At 42.1% G+C, this 19,436-nt stretch overlaps 1 protein-coding gene across 1 annotated transcript in view; it reads left to right on the top strand.

Annotated features, from left to right (window-relative positions):
* The first annotated feature begins 1,670 nt into the window (after positions 1–1,670).
* LOC149453429 (uncharacterized) overlaps positions 1,671–19,436 on the top strand; it is a 36,143-nt gene continuing 18,377 nt past the window's right edge. The window contains exons 1-4 of the mRNA XM_089688571.1: positions 1,671–1,954; positions 3,505–3,651; positions 3,738–3,861; positions 5,302–7,252. Of these exons, the coding sequence (XP_089544697.1) occupies positions 1,790–1,954; positions 3,505–3,651; positions 3,738–3,861; positions 5,302–7,252 (2,387 nt within the window). The 5' untranslated portion in view covers positions 1,671–1,789. The remainder of the gene's footprint in view (positions 1,955–3,504; positions 3,652–3,737; positions 3,862–5,301; positions 7,253–19,436) is intronic.

The following is a 19,436-nucleotide window of genomic DNA, read 5'->3' as shown; positions in this document are numbered from 1 at the left end:
CCAAGGACAACAGAAAGTGCAGTTTTCATTTTTTTCCACAAGATGGTGATCTCTCCTATTGCCAGAAGAATGTACAGAGAGGGAATGAAACAGGATTCAGAGGAGATCTGCATCACGTGTGCTGGAGGAGAGCAGAGGAGGCATTGCTGGGACCGGCAGCAGAGCAGGTAAGAGGAGTTTTCATATCTACACCCAGAGACCCCCCCGTCATGTCCGTCCTCTTCCTCCATAGTCACCGTGATGTCTGTTATGGTTTATAGACCGGATACGTCCTAAATATAGAACCATTTATCCAACCGTCCATCCAGAGCCTCTGGTTTATAGACCGGATACGACCTAAACATAGAACCATTTATCCAACCGCCCATCCGGATCCTCTTGTTTATAGACCAGATACGTCCTAAATATAGAACCATTTATCCAACCGTCCATCCAGAGCCTCTGGTTTATAGACCGGATACGACCTAAACATAGAACCATTTATCCAACCGTCCATCCGGATCCTCTTGTTTATAGACCGGATACGTCCTAAATATAGAACCATTTATCCAACCGTCCATCCAGAGCCTCTGGTTTATAGACCGGATACGTCCTAAATATAGAACCATTTATCCAACCATCCATCCCGAGCCTCTGGTTTATAGACCGGATACGTCCTAAATATAGAACCATTTATCCAACCGCCCATCCGGATCCTCTTGTTTATAGACCGGATACGTCCTAAATATAGAACCATTTATCCAACCGTCCATCCGGAGCCTCTGGTTTATGGACCGGATACATCCTAAATATAGAACCATTTATCCAACCGTCCATCCAGAGCCTCTGGTTTATAGACCGGATACGTCCTAAATATAGAACCAATTATCCAACCGTCCATCCGGAGCCTCTGGTTTATAGACCGGATACATCCTAAATATAGAACCATTTATCCAACCGTCCATCCGGAGCCTCTGGTTTATAGACCGGATACGTCCTAAACATAGAACCATTTATCCAACCGTCCATCCAGAGCTTCTGGTTTACAGACCGGATACGTCCTAAATATAGAACCATTTATCCAACCGTCCATCCAGAGCCTCAGGTTTATAGACCGGATACATTCTAAATATAGAGCTAGAAATAAAATCTCTGGTTTTCCTTCAGTTGCACTGATAAACAAGACCACTATTCTAATATAACAAGCAGTATGAACTCTGGAGGAACTCTGTGTAGACTTTATTCATCCTGGTCCAGATAATTCTCAGTTTATTATCCGTCTGCAGATAGTCCTGTATAGATCACATGACATCAATGAAGATGGCCATAGATCAAAGTCACATGCATGAGAAGATATCAGAACTCATCCTGGAGACCATCTACCTGCTGATTGGAGAGGTGAGGAGGATTCTGGGAGGTCACATGACATCACTTTTATCCAGAACTGACGTGGGTGAGGTTCTGAGATTACCTGAATTTCTCGTGACGTCTCTCAATAGGGTTACACGGTAGTGAAGAAGACATCTGGTGAGGATGTGACCTCCAGTAGACATCACCGGGAAGGACGGAGAGGAACCCCGAGACCCATCACTGTCCCTTCATCCGTGTCCCTGACTGCTTTATGTGACAAGAAGAAGAAGATTCTAGAGGTCACCCAGAAGATCATCGGTCTGCTGACCAGAGAGGTGAGTGGTGCCGGGAATTCTGGGACATTCTCCAGTAACAGACAAGGGATGTGTCTGGATGGTGACTGTATCATTGTGTGTGTCAGGTTCCTATAAGGTGTCAGGATGTCACTGTCTATTTCTCCATGGAGGAGTGGGAGTATTTAGAAGGACACAAGGACCTCTACAAGGACGTCATGATGGAGGATCTGCAGACCATGAATGATGAAATATTGAGAATAAGGAAACATTGTTTAAATGAGATAATATTGAACCTCACTCTGGAGACCATTACCTTGTTGACTGGAGAGGTGAGGAGGAATCTGGAAGGATCACATGACCTTCAGTGCCGGGACAAGGTCTTATACAGCCCAGGGCAAACATGCCAAATTACCCCCCCCCCCCTTCCTGAGAAAGAAATATCCCTCCTAGCACAAATTCCCTCCTCCCTACCATATTACCTTTTCTAGCACCAAACTCCTCTTCCCCCTCTCAACAAAAATCACCACTGCTAGCACATCTGCCCAATTTTCCCCTTCTAAAACAATTCTTTTCCCCGCTCGCCTCCCAAATTCCCCCTCCCAATACAAATCACCTCTCCCAATCTCCTTATGGTGCCCCTCCCCCACCTCACATGATATCACAGTGCCCAGGGCATCCGCCCCTCCTGCCCATCCCTTGTCCCGTCCCTGAGCACATCTTCCCAATTTTCCACTCCTGGAACAATTTTCCCCCCCTGCCGCCCCCCCAAATTCCCCCTCCAAATGCAAATCCTATCCCCCTAATCTCCTTGTGGTGCCCCCCCACCTCACATTATATCAAAGTGCCCAGGACAGCCACTCCTCCTGCCCATCCCTTGTCCCGGCCCTGAGCACATCTCCCCAATTTTCAACCTCCTAGAACAATTTTTACCCCCTGCCGCCTCCCAAAATTTCCCCTCTCAATGCAAATCCTCTCCCCCTAATCTCCTTGAGGTGCCCCCCCACCTCACATGATATCACACTGCCCAGGGCAACCGTCCCTCCTGCCCACCCCTTGTCCTGGCCTTGAGCACATCTCCCCAATTTTCCACTCCTGGAATGATTTTAACCCCCTACCACCCCCCAAATTCCTCCCAATGCAAATCCTCTCCCCCTAATCTCTGTGTGGAGTCCCCCCACCTCACATGATATCACAGTTCCCAGGACAGCTGTCCCTCCTGCCCACCCCTTATACCGGCCCTGAGCACATCTCCCCAATTTTCAGCTCCTGGAACTATTTTAACCCCCTGCCACCCCCCAAATTCCTCCTCCCAACGCAAATCCTCTCCCCCTAATCTCCCTGTGGTGCCCCCCCCCTCCACCTCACATGATATCACAGTGCCCAGGGCAGCTGCCCCTCCTGCCCATCCCTTGTCCCAGCCCCGAGCACATCTCCCCAATTTTCCCCTCCTAGAACAATTTTTACCCCCTGTCGCCCCCCAAAATTCCCCCTCTCAATGCAAATCCTCTCCTCCTAATCTCCTTGTGGTGCGCCCCCCCCCCCACCTCACATTATATCACAGTGCCCAGGGCAACCGCTCTTCCTGCCCATCCCTTGTCCTGGCCCTGAGAATATCTCCCCAATTTTCCACTCCTGGAATGATTTTTACCCCCTGCCGCCTGCCAAAATTCCCCCTCTCAATACAAATCTCCTCTCCCCAATCTCCTTGTGGTGCCCACCCCACCTCACATGATATCACACTGCCCAGGGCATCCGCCCCTCCTGCCTACCCCTTGTCCCGGCCCTGCTTTTCCCTATTGTTTATATAGTAAAGGAGAACAAAGCTGGTCCAGTGAAGTGAGGAAGATTTGAATATTATATTTATTGCTGTTTATCACAGGACTGTATTGTAGTTATGAAGACAAGAAGGAGAGAAAGACAAAGTCCCATCACCGCGTCTCCCCCAACCTTCCTGACTCTTAGGAGAAAAAGCAAGAAGAAGGTCCTAGAAGTCACCCAGAAGATGATGGAGCTACTGACAGGAGAGGTGAGCAGTGCCGGGAATTCTGGGACATTCTCCAGTAACAGACAAGGGATGTGTCTGGATGGTGACTGTATCATTGTGTGTGTCAGGTTCCTATAAGGTGTCAGGATGTCACTGTGTATTTCTCCATGGAGGAGTGGGAGTATTTAGAAGGACACAAGGATCTCTACAAGGACATCATGAAGGAGGATCAGCCGCCCCTCACATCACCGGGTAAGAGGAGACTTTATTGTAAAGGAGAGATTAGTACCTATGGTCTACTTCAATAAACTTTACCTGCAGAAAGTATTCACATTTTTATGTTATGTCAACAAGTTTAAGATACGTTGTTTGTAAATATTCTCCAGGATCTATTTCTAAATATTTATCCATCTCCATTTCTCACCAGAAGAATGAAATCCTTGTATTTATACCCAATGCTCTACAGAAATGAGGAGGAGATACTGGACACCATATGAAAGGTCCATCTCCATTCCTCAATGTAACGTAATGTTCCCAACAAATGAGGAGATACTGGACACCATATGAAAGGTCCATCTCCATTCCTCAATAGAACGTCATGTTCCCAACAAATGAGGAGGAGATACTGGACACCATATGGAAGGTCCATCTCCATTCCTCAATATAACGTCATGTTCCCTACAAATGAGGAGGAGATACTGGACACCATATGGAAGGTCCATCTCCATTCCTCAATATAACGTCATGTTCCCAACAAATGAGGAGATACTGGACACCATATGAAAGGTCCATCTCCATTCCTCAATATGAGATCATGTTCCCAACAAATGAGGAGGAGATACTGGACACCATATGGAAGGTCCATCTCCATTCCTCAATATGAGATCATGTTCCCAACAAATGAGGAGGAGATACTGGACACCATATGGAAGGTCCATCTCCATTCCTCAATATGAGATCATGTTCCCAACAAATGAGGAGGTGATACTGGACACCATATGAAAGGTCCATCTCCATTCCTCAATAGAACGTCATGTTCCCAACAAATGAGGAGGAGATACTGGACACCATATGAAAGGTCCATCTCCATTCCTCAATAGAAGGTCATGTTCCCAACAAATGAGGAGGAGATACTGTACACCATATGAAAGGTCCGTCTCCATCCCTCAATATAACGTCTTGTCCCCAACAAATGAGGAGGAGATACTGGACACCATGTGAAAGGTCCATCTCCATTCCTCAATATAACGTCTTGTCCCCAACAAATGAGGAGGAGATACTGGACACCATATGAAAGGTCCATCTCCCTTCCTCAATATAATGTCATGTTCCCAACAAATGAGGTGGAGATACTGGACACCATATGAAAGGTCCATCTCCCTTCCTCAATATAATGTCATGTTCCCAACAAATGAGGTGGAGATACTGGACACCATATGAAAGGTCCATCTCCCTTCCTCAATATAATGTCACGTTCCCAACAAATGAGGTGGAGATACTGGACACCATATGGAAGGTCCATCTCCCTTCCTCAATATAATGTCATGTTCCCAACAAATGAGGTGGAGATACTGGACACCATATGGAAGGTCCATCTCCATTCCTCCCGATGTGTGATGACTGATTTGGTGTATTGATGGTTTCGGTGAGATGTGATTGATTTTCATGTATTGTACATTTACTTTGTATCAGAGGGACATCAGGTCAGGAATACCTCGAAGGAAGATCTTGTTTTATCTCCAGATCATGGTGCAGAAAATAATGAGATTAAACAACATTCTCCTGAAGTGAACACAATCGGTCATATTACACCGCACAGACCACACCATGTGGAGACATCAATGGATCCCTCTGATCCTGAATCTTCTCATCGATCCCATACTGTTCCTTCAGATCTCCATTCTCACAGAGCGGATCCATCGACACATCCATCTACACCCAAGGAGTCTTCTCCAATCCATGGAGGCGTTCATCCAGGAGAGAGTTCATTATCTTGTTTAGAGTGCGGGAAATCTTTCAGGATGAAATCTGAACTTCGTCTACATCTCAAAACCCACCCTAGTGTGACCTTTTCATGTGCAGAGTGCGGGAAACGTTTCACCAAGGAAAGCAAACTTCTTAAACACCGGAGAAGTCACAGGCATGGGAGTCCTTATTCGTGTTCAGAGTGCGGGAAACACTTAAGTTGCAAATCGCAGCTCCTTACACACCAGAGAAGTCACACGGGTGAGCGTCCGTTTGCATGCTCAGAGTGCGGGAAAGGTTTCTCTAGTAAAATGTACCTCATCATACACCAGAGAATTCACACCGGGGAGCGTCCCTTTGCATGCTCAGAGTGTGAGAAAAGTTTCACTAACAAAGCAAGCCTCCTTTTACACCAGAGAATTCACACGGGTGAGGGCCTGCATTCGTGTTCAGAGTGTGGGAAACTTTTCACTCTTAAAACAAATCTTCTTATACACCAGAGAACTCACACAGGTGAGCTCCCGTTTTCATGTTCAGAGTGCGGAAAAGGTTGCACTAGCAAAGCATACCTCCTTACACACCAGAAAATTCACACAGGCGAGCGGTATTCATGTTCAGAGTGTGGGAAATATCTTTCTGATCAAGCTACACTTATCAAACACCAGAGGATTCACACAGTAGAACGTCCGTATTCATGTTTAGAGTGCGGGAAATGTTTCATTCAGAAAGAACGCTTGCTTAGTCACCAGAAAACTCACACAGGTGAGCTTCTTTGTTCATGTTCAGAGTGCGGGAAAACTTTTGCCAACAAAGGACTGCTTCGTAGACACCATAAAACCCACACAGGTGAGCGTCCTTATTCATGTTCAGAGTGCGGGAAATCCTTTGTCAACAAAGGAATGCTTCGTAGACACCATCAAATTCACACAGGTGAGCGTGCATACTCATGTTCAGAGTGCGGTAAAGGTTTTATTACAAAAGAAAATCTTATTGTACACCAGAGAAAGCACACAGGAGAGCGACCTTATTCCTGTTCAGAGTGCGGGAAATGTTACATCGACAAAAAAACCCTTGTTCTGCACCAGAAATCTCACACAGGAGAGCGCCCATATTCATGTTCAGAGTGCGGGAAATCTTTTGCCCGGAGTGCGCACTTGCGTAATCACCAGAAAATTCACACAGGTGTGCAGCCTTTTTCGTGTTCAGAGTGCGGGAAATCTTTTGCCGACAAAGGCAATCTCCGTAGACACCAGATAACTCACACCAAAGAGTATCCGTTTTCATGTTCAGAGTGTGGGAAAGGTTTTGCCGACAAAAGAGCGCTTCTTTCGCACCTGAGAACTCACACAGGGGAACGACCTTATCCGTGTTCAGAGTGCGGGAAAAGTTATATGGACAAAGGAAACCTCGTTAGGCACCAGAAGACTCACACGGGCAAATGTTCTTATTCATGTCTAGAGTGCGGGAAAGGTTTCTATCAGAAAGAGCATTTTCTTATACACCAGAGGAGCCACACGGGTGAACGTCCTTATTCATGTTCAGAGTGCGGGAGATGTTTCAGTGAAAAAGGAAGCATGCTCAGACACATGAAAATTCACACAGGGGAGCGTCCTTATTCCTGCTCAGAGTGTGGGAAAACGTTCATTAACAAAGGAAATCTAACTAAACACCAGAGGACACACACCCACTAAATCCACTGACCAATAGGGAACGATTTGTAGAGGTCAACAAAGAAAGGTATGAACAAAAATGAAATGAAGGTTTTCAGATGGGACATGGCATCATGACGTCCTCCTGCTCTAAACGCGGCTCCGGGGGCGATCGGTGGTGTGTTCTGTCCCTCGGACACAGCGGACCACCAATCAACGGAAAGAGACAAAGGTGTCGGCTCGGTCATGTGATCAGCTGTGTCCAATCACAGCTGATCTCATGTAAACAGGGAAATGCCGGTTATCTGCATTTCTCTCCTCACGAGCTGTCACACTGACAGAGGAGAGGAGAGCCGGTAATCGGCATTCCTGAGAGGGGACATCTACACTGATCATCAGGGCACTGATGATCAGTGTAGCCCCATCAGTGTTACCTGTCAGTGTCCATCAATGCCACCTATCAGTGCCATATATGAGTGCTGCTTTCAGTGCCCATCAGTGCCGCCTATCAGTGCCCATCAGTGCCGCCTATCAGTGCCCATCAGTGCCGCCTATCAGTGCCCATCAGTGCCGCCTCATTGACACACATCAGTGAAGGAGAGAAATCATTTATTTACAAAATGTTATAACAAAAACTAAGAAAAAAAGTTGTTGTTTTTTCAAAGTTTTCAGTGGTTTTTGGTTTGTTTATCAAAAAATAAAATCCCTGATGTGATTAACCCCTTCCATACAGGGCACTTTTACCCCCTTCCCTCCCAGGCCATTTTTCAGGTTTCAGCGTTCTCACACTTTGAATGACAATTGCGCGGTCATACAACATTGTACCCAAACTAAAATTTTAGCATTTTCTTCACACAACTAGAGCTTTCTTTTGGTGGTATTTAATCACCACTGGGGTTTTTATTTTTTGCTAAATTATCAAAAAAGACCAAAAATTTTGAAAAAAAACACATTTTTCTTTGTTTCTGTTATAAAAGTTTACAAATAAATAATTGTTCTTCATAAATTTAGGCCGAGATGTATTCTGCTACATGTCTTTGGTGAAAATAACCCAAATTAGGATGTATTTTTTAGTTTGTAGGAAAGTTATCGAGTTCACAAACTATGGTATAGATCTGAATATTGATCAATCCTGAAGTACTGACAGCCAATCTAATTTCTTGAGGTCCAAGAATGTCAGAACAGTACAGATATCCCCCCAAATGTCGGGACGGTACAGATATCCCCCAAATGTCGGCACGGTACAGATATTCCCCAAATGTCGGGACGGTACAGATATCCCCCAAATGTCGGGACGGTACAGATATCCCCCAAATGTCGGGACGGTACAGATATCCCCCAAATGTCAGAACAGTACAGATATCCCCCAAATGTCAGGACAGTACAGATATCCCCCAAATGTCAGGACAGTACAGATATCCCCCAAATGTCAGGACAGTACAGATATCCCCCAAATGTCAGGACAGTACAGATATCCCCCAAATGTCAGGACAGTACAGATATCCCCCAAATGTCGGGACGGTACAGATATCCCCCAAATGTCAGAACAGTACAGATATCCCCCAAATGACCCCTTTTTGCAAAGTAGACAGTCCAACGTATTTCATAAGAGGCATGGAGAGTTTTTTGAAGATGTATTTTTTTTTTCATAATTTTTCAGAAAATGAAAAAATGCAAAAAATTATTTTCACTATTTTTTTATTTTTTTTACATACTGTCACCAGTACAGTACAGCGTCATCATATAACTGGCATGGCGGTGATCAGGGACACTGACTGGTGACAGTATGAAAAAAAAAAATATATATATATTTTTATTTTTTTTAATTTTTTATTACATTTTTTTTCTTCTTTTTAAGATTTTTTTCATATTTCACTATGTCCAAAGTAGTACAATGTTACCATAGTACTACTTTGGGGAAGTGATCAGTATTTTTTTTTTTTTTACACAATTTGCTTATAGCAAAGAATTACTTTGCTATAAGCAAGCATTCACCTGAATGACATCGATTCATTCAGGGTTTTATAGGGTTTTTTTGTGCTTAGCTGTGATTTGGCCACAGCTAATGACATGACATGTGCATGTGATCGCTCTGACCATTCACAGCTAGGCACTAGTATACAATGGATGGCATGAATGAAGCCATCCATTGTATACAACTGTCATGTGACCTGCTGTGATTGGTCACAGCAGGTCACATGGTACCGGCAACTGGGGCCGATACTCAGATCTGTCATCGGCCATGTCCAAGGTACACGGCCGGTGACAGATCACGCCGCTGCACGGCTCTGCAGGAGCGCAAACTGCGCATGTGCAGGAGGATGCCATTTGGTGTCTCACCCGGAAATGCAGTACATTTTGCCGGCTGCCTTTTGGCTATTGGCCGGGCATGTACTGGTTAAATACCACCAAAATAAAGCTCTATCTGTCACAAAAAAATTATAAAAAATTCATATGGGTACAGTGTTGCATGACCGCGCAATTTTCATTCAAAGTGTGACAGCGCTGAAACCTGAAAATTGGCCTGGGCAGGAAGGAGGTAGAAGTGCCCGGTAGGTGAGGGGTTAATTCTTTTCTATGGTTTGCATAAAAATAATAAAAGTGCATAAAAAATAAAATCATTTTTGAATGAGTGAATAAATAAATATTACAATTTTATATATATATATATATATATATATACAGTATGTATATCATATATGTAAAAAAAATGGACAGCCTGACACAGCGTTTATAAACATTGTTCAGATGGGCAATAGAGAGATACAAAGTGATAGCATCCTAGATTGTAAGCTCCTGGGATCAGGGCCCTCCTTTCCCTCTTGTATTGAACTGTATTATTGCTGTATTGTCTCCCGTTATATTGTAAAGCGCTGAGCAAACTGTTGGTGCCATAAATCCTGTATAATAATAATAATAATAATGGCATCTTCTTTATTTCATTCAACTGTGGACCAAATGGGCAAGCTTTGATCTGCATTATGTATTTAGCAAAAAGAAAAATACTGTATAAATATTTTTTAGTTCTCTTAATTCTTTTCTATGGTTTGCATAAAAAAAATAAAATTGTTTTTGAAAAAAAAATTAAAAAACCAAATTTTATATATATATATATATATATATATATATATATATATACACACCTTTTTTTTTTATATAAAATGTATGCTTATTTAACTCCCTGTTAACCCTTAGTTTATCCCAATCTGCTATCTATTATTTTAGCTATTACCATTCAAACTTTTGTTTTTTTTTACTTTTATTCATTTTGGTTGTTGTAAGTTTAGTGTTGTATTAAAAAAAAGCACCACATTGAAAAAAAAGCATTTTGTAAATAATCGTCTGGGAGAAATGATAGCATACAATGTATACCTTTATGTTTTTTGTTTTGTTTTCAACTAACACTGATAAAAATTGAAAAAAAAGTGTGTTTTTTTGTTAGTTTGTTAATTTTTTTCTATGGTTTGCATAAAACAATATTTTAACTATTACCATTCACACTTTTTTTTTTTTTTTAACTTTTATTAATTTTGGCTGTTATATGTTCAGTGTTGTATTAAAAAAAAGCACAACATTGAAAAAAAAAAAGCATTTTGTAAATAATTGTCTGGGAGAAATGATAGCATAAAATGTATACTTTTATGTTTTTGGTTTTTTTTCAACTAACACTGATAAAAATTGAAAAAAGTGTGGCTTTTTTTTTTGTTAATTTGTTAATTTTTTTTCTATGGTTTGCATGAAACAATAAAATAATTTCCAACATTATTATCATGAGAAAGCCTTGCTTGTCCTGCCGGTTGAACAAAAAAGAAAAAAAACTCCAGACCCGTCTATGGCTGTGCTTAATCTGGACTTTATCCAATGAAGGTGCAGGAGAAACTTCTCAAAGTTTCAAAATGTTTCTAAAAAGAAAAGTCTACAGCAGGGATGCTCAACCGTTTGAAGAGTGAGGGCCGTTTAAGGTGTCACTGGAAACCATGAAATAAAAAGGTTTACATTTTTTTTAATTTTTTATTTTGAATCATGAAATGTACATTTTTCTCCCCTGCAGTTGCTGAATACAGCATGCAGGAGGGAGCGGAGAAGGAGAAGCCGGATTTCTGTGGTTGCAGGAGGAAAAGGAAAAGGATTGGTTCCTGTATATGACACCCCTGTTGCCCCTCCCCCATCCAAGTGTATAATGTGACATAGAGGCCGCACGGACCACCAGTACATGGGATGGGGTTGCCCTTGTGACCCCTGATGTTACACCAGTAGTTGGGGGGGGTTATGTGATGTTTAACCCTTTTCGCTGCCAGGGTCGTTTTTGCTAATTTTTTTGCACACGTTTACAAAAAAAAAATTTTAGGCCTGAAGATGATGCAAAACCCCCAAAACATTCTATATTTGCTGAAAGCAGTAATTTTAAATTTTTTATGCCACACAATATTACCGGAAACGTAAAATTTCAGTGAAAATCACCCTAAAGTGAATTTTTTGGGCAAACAATTGCAATTAATTACCACACATTTTGGTAAAATATAAATGACGAGGTTGTGCCGAGTAAATAGATACCCAACATGCCAAACCTTAAATTTGTGTGCGCCCGTGAGATTGCGTCAAACGTCAATGCCCGATATATTCTATAGATGACGTCATGAGTTTGTTTATGTGGCTCCTGCTTCCTCTGCTGCCGCCTGCTTCCTCCACTTTTGCCTGCTTCCTCCGTTTCCACCTGCTTCCTCTGCTGCCGCCAGCTTCCTCTGCTGCCGCCTGCTTCCTCTGCTGCCGCCTGCTTCCTCCGCTGCTGGTTGCTTCCTCTGCTGCCGCCTGCTTCCTCCGATTCCGGCTGCTTCCTCTGCTGCTGCCTACTTCCTCTGTTGCTGCCTGCTTCCTCTGCTGCTGCCTGCTTCCTCCGATTCCGGCTGCTTCCTCTGTTGCTACCTGCTTCCTCTGCTGCTGGCTGCTTCCTCTGCTGCTGGCTGCTTCCTCTGCTGCCGGCTGCTTCCACCGATTCCGGCTGTTACCTTCGCTGCCACCTGCTTCCTCCGCTGCCTCCTGTTTCTTCTGCTGCTGCCTGCTTCCTCTGCTGCCGCCTGCTTCCTCCGCTGCTGCCTGCTTCCTCTGATTCCGGCTGCTTCCTCTGCTGCCACCTGCTTCCTCCGCTGCTGGCTGCTTCCTCTGCTGCCGCCTGCTTCCACCGATTCCAGCTGTTACCTTTACTGCCACCTGCTTCCTGTGCTGCTGCCTGCTTCCTCTGCTGCCGCCTGCTTCCTCCACTGCTGTCTGTTTCCTCCGCTGCCGCCTGCTTCCTCTGCTGCCGCCTGTTTCCTCCGCTGCCGCCTGTTTCCTCTGCTGCCGCCTGTTTCCTCTGCTGCCGCCTGCTTCCCCTGCTGCCGCCTGCTTCTTCTGCTGCCGCCTGTTTCCTCTGCTGCCGCCTGCTTCCTCTGCTGCTGCCTGCTTCCTCCGTTTCCAGCTTCTTCCTCTGCTGCTGCCTGCTTCCTCCACTGCCACCTGCTTCTTCCACTGCCACCTGCTTCCTCTGCTGCCGCCTGCTTCCTCTTCTACCACCTGCTTCTTCCACTGTCGCCTGCTTCCTCTGCTGCTGCCTGCTTCCTCCATTTCTGGCTTCTTCCTCTGCTACTGCCTGCTTCTTTCACTGCCGCCTGCTTCCTCTGCTGCCGCCTGCTTCCTCTTCTACTGCCTGCTTCTTCCACTGTCGCCTGCTTCCTCTGCTGCTGCCTGCTTCCTCCGTTTCCGGGTCCTTCCTCTGCTACTGCCTGCTTCTTCCACTGCCGCCTGCTTCCTCCACTGCCGCCTGCTTCCTCTGCTTCTGCCTGCTTCCTCTTCTACCGTCTGCTTCTTATACTGTCACCTGCTTCTTCTGCTGCTGTCTGCTTCCTCCGTTTCCGGCTTCTTCCTCTGCTACTGCCTGCTTCTTCCACTGCCGCCTGCTTCCTCTTCTACTGCCTGCTTCCTCCGTTGCCGGCTGCTTCCTCTGCTGCATCCTGTTTCTTCCGCTATCACTCTTTTTGTGATGACGGGTTGGTAAGCCCAGATCACGACCAAGGCCTTGTAAAGGAAACAGAGTAACCAGAGCGCTGAATTCATATCAAGTCACATGGCACGGTGTTCACTCTGTGTCCTAAGTCTGAGCTCCTTCCTGATTTCTCTGATTGCTGAAAAATTATTCAACTTTATGATTTGGTTTAATATCCGAAAAAATATATTTACCCAAATCCAGCCGGCCTGTAGACCAATGACGGCCGGGAGGGACATGCGCCGTTCTGGGTGGCCGTCATATGACGCCCACCCCTGAACAGGCTGCGCTGTGATCTGCTACCTGCTACAGCCGATGACAGATCACTGCCGGTACCATGTGAACGCTGTGACCAATCACAGCTGGTCACGTGACAATTGTACATGATGGACGGCTTCCATTGATGCCATCCATCGTGTACTATTGTGTTTGCTCGCTGTGGTTGGTCACAGTGATCACATAGTACACACAGCTAATCACAACAATACAAACTGAATTAATTGATTTCATTCAGTAAAAATAATTAATATTCACTGTTATGTGTGAAAAAAAAATCCTGATCAACTCCCCAAAGAAGTACAGTATAGCTCTGGTTGTATGTACAAAAAAAACCAAAAGAATTAAAAATAAAAAAAACAAAAACATTTTTTAGATTTGCTGTGTTTTTTCATTTATTTAGCAAAAAAAGGTGAATAAATACCATTAAAAAAACAGGTGAATAAATATCATAAAAAACAGGTGAATAAATACATATAACAAAAACTGTTGAATAAATACCATAATAGTAAACTCTCACTGTTTATTCTTTCTAACTTTCTACAGATTAATATGCACTGATTTTGGGTTATTTTCGACAAAGAAATGTAGCAGAAGACATTTTGGCCTGAATTTATGAAGAAAAAATTATTTATTTGCAAAATTTTATAACAAACACAAAGAAAATTGTGGGTTTTTTTTTTTACATTTGCAGTCTTTTTTCATTTATTTAGCAAAAAAAAAAAAACAACCAAAAAACAGATGAAAAAATACCATTAAAAAAACAGGTGAATAAATACCATTAAAAAAAAGGTGAATAAATACCATAAAAAAACCGGGTGAATAAATACCATAAAAAAACAAAAAACACAGGTGAATAAATACCATAAAAAAACAGGTGAATAAATACCATAAAAAACAGGCAAATAAATACCTTAAAAAAAACAGGTGAATAAATACCATAAAAAAAAAAACAGGTGAATAAATACCATAAAAAAACAGGTGAATAAATACCATAAAAAAAGGCGAATAAATACCATACAAAGGTGAATAAATACCATTAAAAAACACAGGTGAATAAATACAAACAAAAAACAAAAAAAGGGTGAATAAATACCATAAAAAACCAGGTGAATAAATACCATAAAAAGGTAAATAAATACCATAAAAAAAACCAGGTGAATAAATACCATTAAAAAAAACAGGTGAATAAATACCATAAAAAAAAAAAAAACACAGGTGAATAAATACCATTAAAAAAACCAAGTGAATAAATACCATAAAAAACAGGTGAATAAATACCGTAAAAAAAACAGGTGAATAAATACCATAAAAAAACCAGGTGAATAAATACCATAAAAAAACCAGGTGAATAAATACAAAAAACAGGTGAATAAATACCATAAAAAACCAGGTGAATAAATACCATAAAAAAACACAGGTGAATAAATACAAAAAACAGGTGAATAAATACCATAAAAAACAGGTGAATAAATACCATAAAAAACAGGTGAATAAATACCATAAAAAGGTGAATAAATACCATTAAAAAAACGGGTGAATAAATACAATAAAAATGTGAATAAATACCATAAAAAAGGTGAATAAATACCATTTAAAAACACAGGTGAATAAAAAAAAAAACAAAACAGGTGAATAAATACCATAAAAAAACAGGTGAATAAATACCATAAAAAGGTGAAAAAATACCATAAAAAGGTGAATAAATACCATAATAAAAAACAGGTGAATAAATACCATTAAAAAAAACAAAAAAAAACAGGTGAATAAATACCATAAAACAAAAAACAGGTGAATAAATACCATAGAAAAACAAAAACACAGGTGAATAAATACCATTAAAAAAAACAGGTGAATAACTACCATAAAAAACAGGTGAATAAATACAATAACAAAAACTGTTGAATAAATACAATAATAGTAAACTCTCACTGTTTATTCTTTCTAACTTTCTACAGATTAATATGCACTGATTTTGGGTTATTTTCGCCAAAGAAATGTAGCAGAAGACATTTTGGCCTGAATTTATGAAGAAAAGATTATTTATTTGCAAAATTTTATAACAAACATAAAAAAAATTGTGGGTTTTTTTTTTACATTTGCAGTCTTTTTTCATTTATTTAGCAAAAAAACCCCCAAAAAACAGATGAAAAAATACCATTAAAAAAAACAGATGAATAAATACCATAAAAAAAAAACAGGTGAATAAATACCATTAAAAAAAATAGGTGCATAAATACAATAAATAAACAGGTGAATAAATACCATAATAGTAAACTGTCACTGTTTATTCTTACCTCCAGGTAAACCTATAATAAAGCTAGCCTGTAAGTAAAATGAACCCCTAATAGTACATAGTTTCGGGGATATTATATTGAGCAGCAGCCGGTGACGTCACCGGCACATGCGCTCCGAAGGAACGGCGTAACCATGTGATGTCATCGCGGCTTGGCCATTCAAGTGGCCAGGGCCCGTGAACCCGGAAGGAAGACCGGTTGAAGATGGAAGCCTCTGCAGCAGTGATAGCGTGCCATTGGAGGTCTTCACTGGAGGCTCATGGCGTGTCTGTGTTTGCTCTGGATCTACATATAAGTGGAAATAAACTCCCACTGGTCATTTGTCCTACAGTGGCCAGTAGTGCCCCAGTGGGAAGCGGCCAGAGCCCATGAACCTGGCAGGAAGACCAGGTGAAGATGAAAGCCCTATCAGCGGTGACAGCGAGGTGCTGGAGGACTCTTTTAAGGTGAGTCCTTCATAATGTGCTCCTTGGCATTGCAGGGGGAACTTTTTCTTTTACTACGGCTTTCAAGAGCACGGGCCCCAATAGACCCTCTTCATTTTGGTTCGGATGAACAGGTCTTTGAAACAGTTAATTGTTTCCATATGTCTCCTCCTGAGAAAGTCAAGCTGGAAAGTCCTAGGGGAACAGGCTGGTGGAATATGTCTAGACCTTTGGATGGTTGATTACATTGGGTTTGTAATTTCCTAAGGAATTCCTATGTAATGTATACCTCACTGTGGTGCAACGTATGTTCTACATCCGTCAAGAGTTCCCCCTCCCCCTCTTCCCTTCCAGGTGAATAAAGACACTTATATTCGAATTTCAAGTGATTTAAAGGGACTACAAGTATCTGAACCCAACCCCCACTGCAACATTAGAATGAGGGAGGGGGTGGGGAGAAGTTGAAGCTCCTGCTCACCAAGCTTAAGATGGATAGGATTACAAAGGAAAATTCACCAGGAAAAGTCTTAGGAAAATTCATCCGAAAACTCTCAGAACATTCAAAATTCGTCTTTGACGTTTGATTCTGAACAAACTTAGTGAATGAAAACTAGAAATTTATTCATTCAATAAAAAAAAATCCATCCTGCTCCTTCAAAAAGAAACGTCAGTTTGACCCATTAAGTCCTCCTGCACACGGGACGTTTTTACAGCGGCTGTTTTTGACTTTACACAGCCAATGTTACCAGTGTCATCAAAACGTCCCGTGTACATGAGTGTTAACAGCGGCTGTTTTTGGATTTTGACTGTTTTTTCTACAGCTAGTAAACCCCCCCAGCATGCTCTCCTAGGTGTCCATACACACACAGACCGGAATCAACGTTTTTTGGCAGGGACGTTTCTTGGCTGCAAAAAAAACCCAGGACTAGTGGGCTTCTAGAGGAGTTTTTTAGCTGAAAAAACGCTCTAATGCTGAAAAATGCTGCAAAACACTAATGCAAAATGCTAAAAAAACTCACGTTTTTAACATGACTTTACACAGCCAACGTTACCAGCGTCATCATAACGTCCCGCGTGCATGAGGGGTAACAGCGGCTGTTTTTTGCTTTTGATGTTTTTTTCTACAGTCAGTAAACCCCCCAGCATGTTATCCTAGGTGTCCACACACACAGACTGGAATCAACGTTTTTTGGCAAGGACATTGTTTGGCTGGAAAAAAACCCAGGACAAGTGGATTTCTAGAGGAGTTTTTTAGCTGTAAAAACACTCTAACGCTGAAAAATGCAGCAAAATGCGGTAAAACACCACAAACCGGCATTTTTAGAAGTGTTTTTGACCAAAAAAACAACTAAAAACCGCAAACGCAGCAAAACATTAAAAAACTCATGTTTTTAACATGACTTTACACAGCCAACATCATCAAAACGTCCCGTGTGCATGAGGGGTAACAGCGGCTGTTTTTGGCTTTTGACTTTTTTTTCTACAGCTGGTAAATCCTCCAGCATGTTCTCCTAGGTGTCCACGCATACATAGACTGGAATCAACGTGTTTTGGCTGGGATGTTTTTTGGCTGGAAAAAAAACTAGGACTAGTGGGTTTCTAGAGTTTTTTAGCTGTAAAAACGCTCTAACGCTGAAAAATGCGGCAAAACGCGGCATTTTTGGAAGTGTTTTTGACCTAAAAAACCCCACTAAAAACCGCAAACATGGCAAAACGCTAATGCAAAACTCTACAAAACTCACGTCTTTAAGGGGTAACAGCGGCTGTTTTTGGAGTTTTAGAGGAGTTTTTTTAGCTCTAACACTGAAAAACGCAGTAAAACGCCGCAAACCAGCATTTTTGGACTTTTTTTAACCCAAAAAAACCCACTGAAAAAAGCAAACTCAGCAAAACGCTAATGCAAAATGCTAAAAAAACCTCACGTTTTTACGTTACTTTACACAGCCAACGTTACCAGCGTCATCAAAACATCCCGCGTGCATGAGGGGTAACAGCGGCTGTTTTTGGATTTTGACTTTTTTTCTACAGCTAGTAAACCCCCCAGCATGTTCTTCTAGGTGTTCATACATACATAGACTGGAATCAATGTTTTTTGGCTGGGATGTTTTTGGCTGGAAAAAAAACCCAGGACTAGTGGGCTTCTAGAGGAGTTTTTTTTAGCTCTAACACTGAAAACCGCAGTAAAACACCGCAAACCGGTATTTTTGGACATTTAAAAAAAAAAACCCACTTAAAAATGCAAACGCGCCAAAACGCTAATGCAAAATGCTAAAAAACTTATGTTTTTAACGTGACTTTACACAGCCAACGTTACCAGCATCGTGCATGAGGGGTAACAGCGGCTGTTTTCGGCTTTTGACGTTTTTTTTCTACAGCCAGTAAACCCCCCAGAATGTTTTTTGTCTGGAAAAAAACCCCAGGATTAGTGGGTTTCTAGAGGAGTATTTTAGCTGTAAAAACGCTCTAACGCTGAAAAATGTGGCAAAACGCGGTGAAACACCATAAACTGGTGTTTTTTGGAAGTGTTTTTGACCAAAAAAACATAAAAACCGCAAACGTGGCAAAAGGCTAATGCAAAATGCTAAAAACTCACGTTTTTAACATGACTTTACACAGCCAACATCATCAAAACGTCCCACGTGCATGAAGGGTAACAGCAGCTGTTTTTGGCTTTTGACCTTTTTTTTTCTGCAGCCAGTAAACCCCCCAGCATGTTATCCTATGTGTTCATAAGTCAACGTTTTTTGGCTGTAAAATAAAACCAGGACCAGTGGATTTCTAGAGGAGTTTTTTAGCTGTAAAAACGATTAACGCTGAAAATTGCGGCAAAACGAGGTGAAACGCCACAAACCAGCGTTTTTGGAAGTGTTTTTGACAAAAAAAAACAACTGAAAAATGCAAATGCGGCAAAACGCTAATGCAAGACACTAAAAAAACTAACTTTTTAATGTGACTTTACACAGCCAACTTTACCAGCGTCATCAAAACGTCCCGTGTGCATGAGGGGTAACAGCGGCTGTTTTTGGTTTTTGATGTTTTCCACAGCCAGTAAACCCCCCAGCATGTTCTCCTAGGTGTCCATACACACATAGACTGGAATCAACGTTTTTTGGCTGGAAAAAAACCCAGGACTAGTGGGTTTCTAGAGGAGTTTTTTTAGCTCTAACACTGGAAAATGTGGTAAAACGCAGCAAAC

This window comes from Staurois parvus, unplaced genomic scaffold (genome assembly GCF_062004578.1).
Source record: "Staurois parvus isolate SC_StPar_1 unplaced genomic scaffold, SC_StPar_1.0 ptg000449l, whole genome shotgun sequence".
In the NCBI taxonomy this organism is placed as follows: domain Eukaryota; kingdom Metazoa; phylum Chordata; class Amphibia; order Anura; family Ranidae; genus Staurois; species Staurois parvus.
This window is presented reverse-complemented; position numbering and strand designations above follow the sequence as displayed.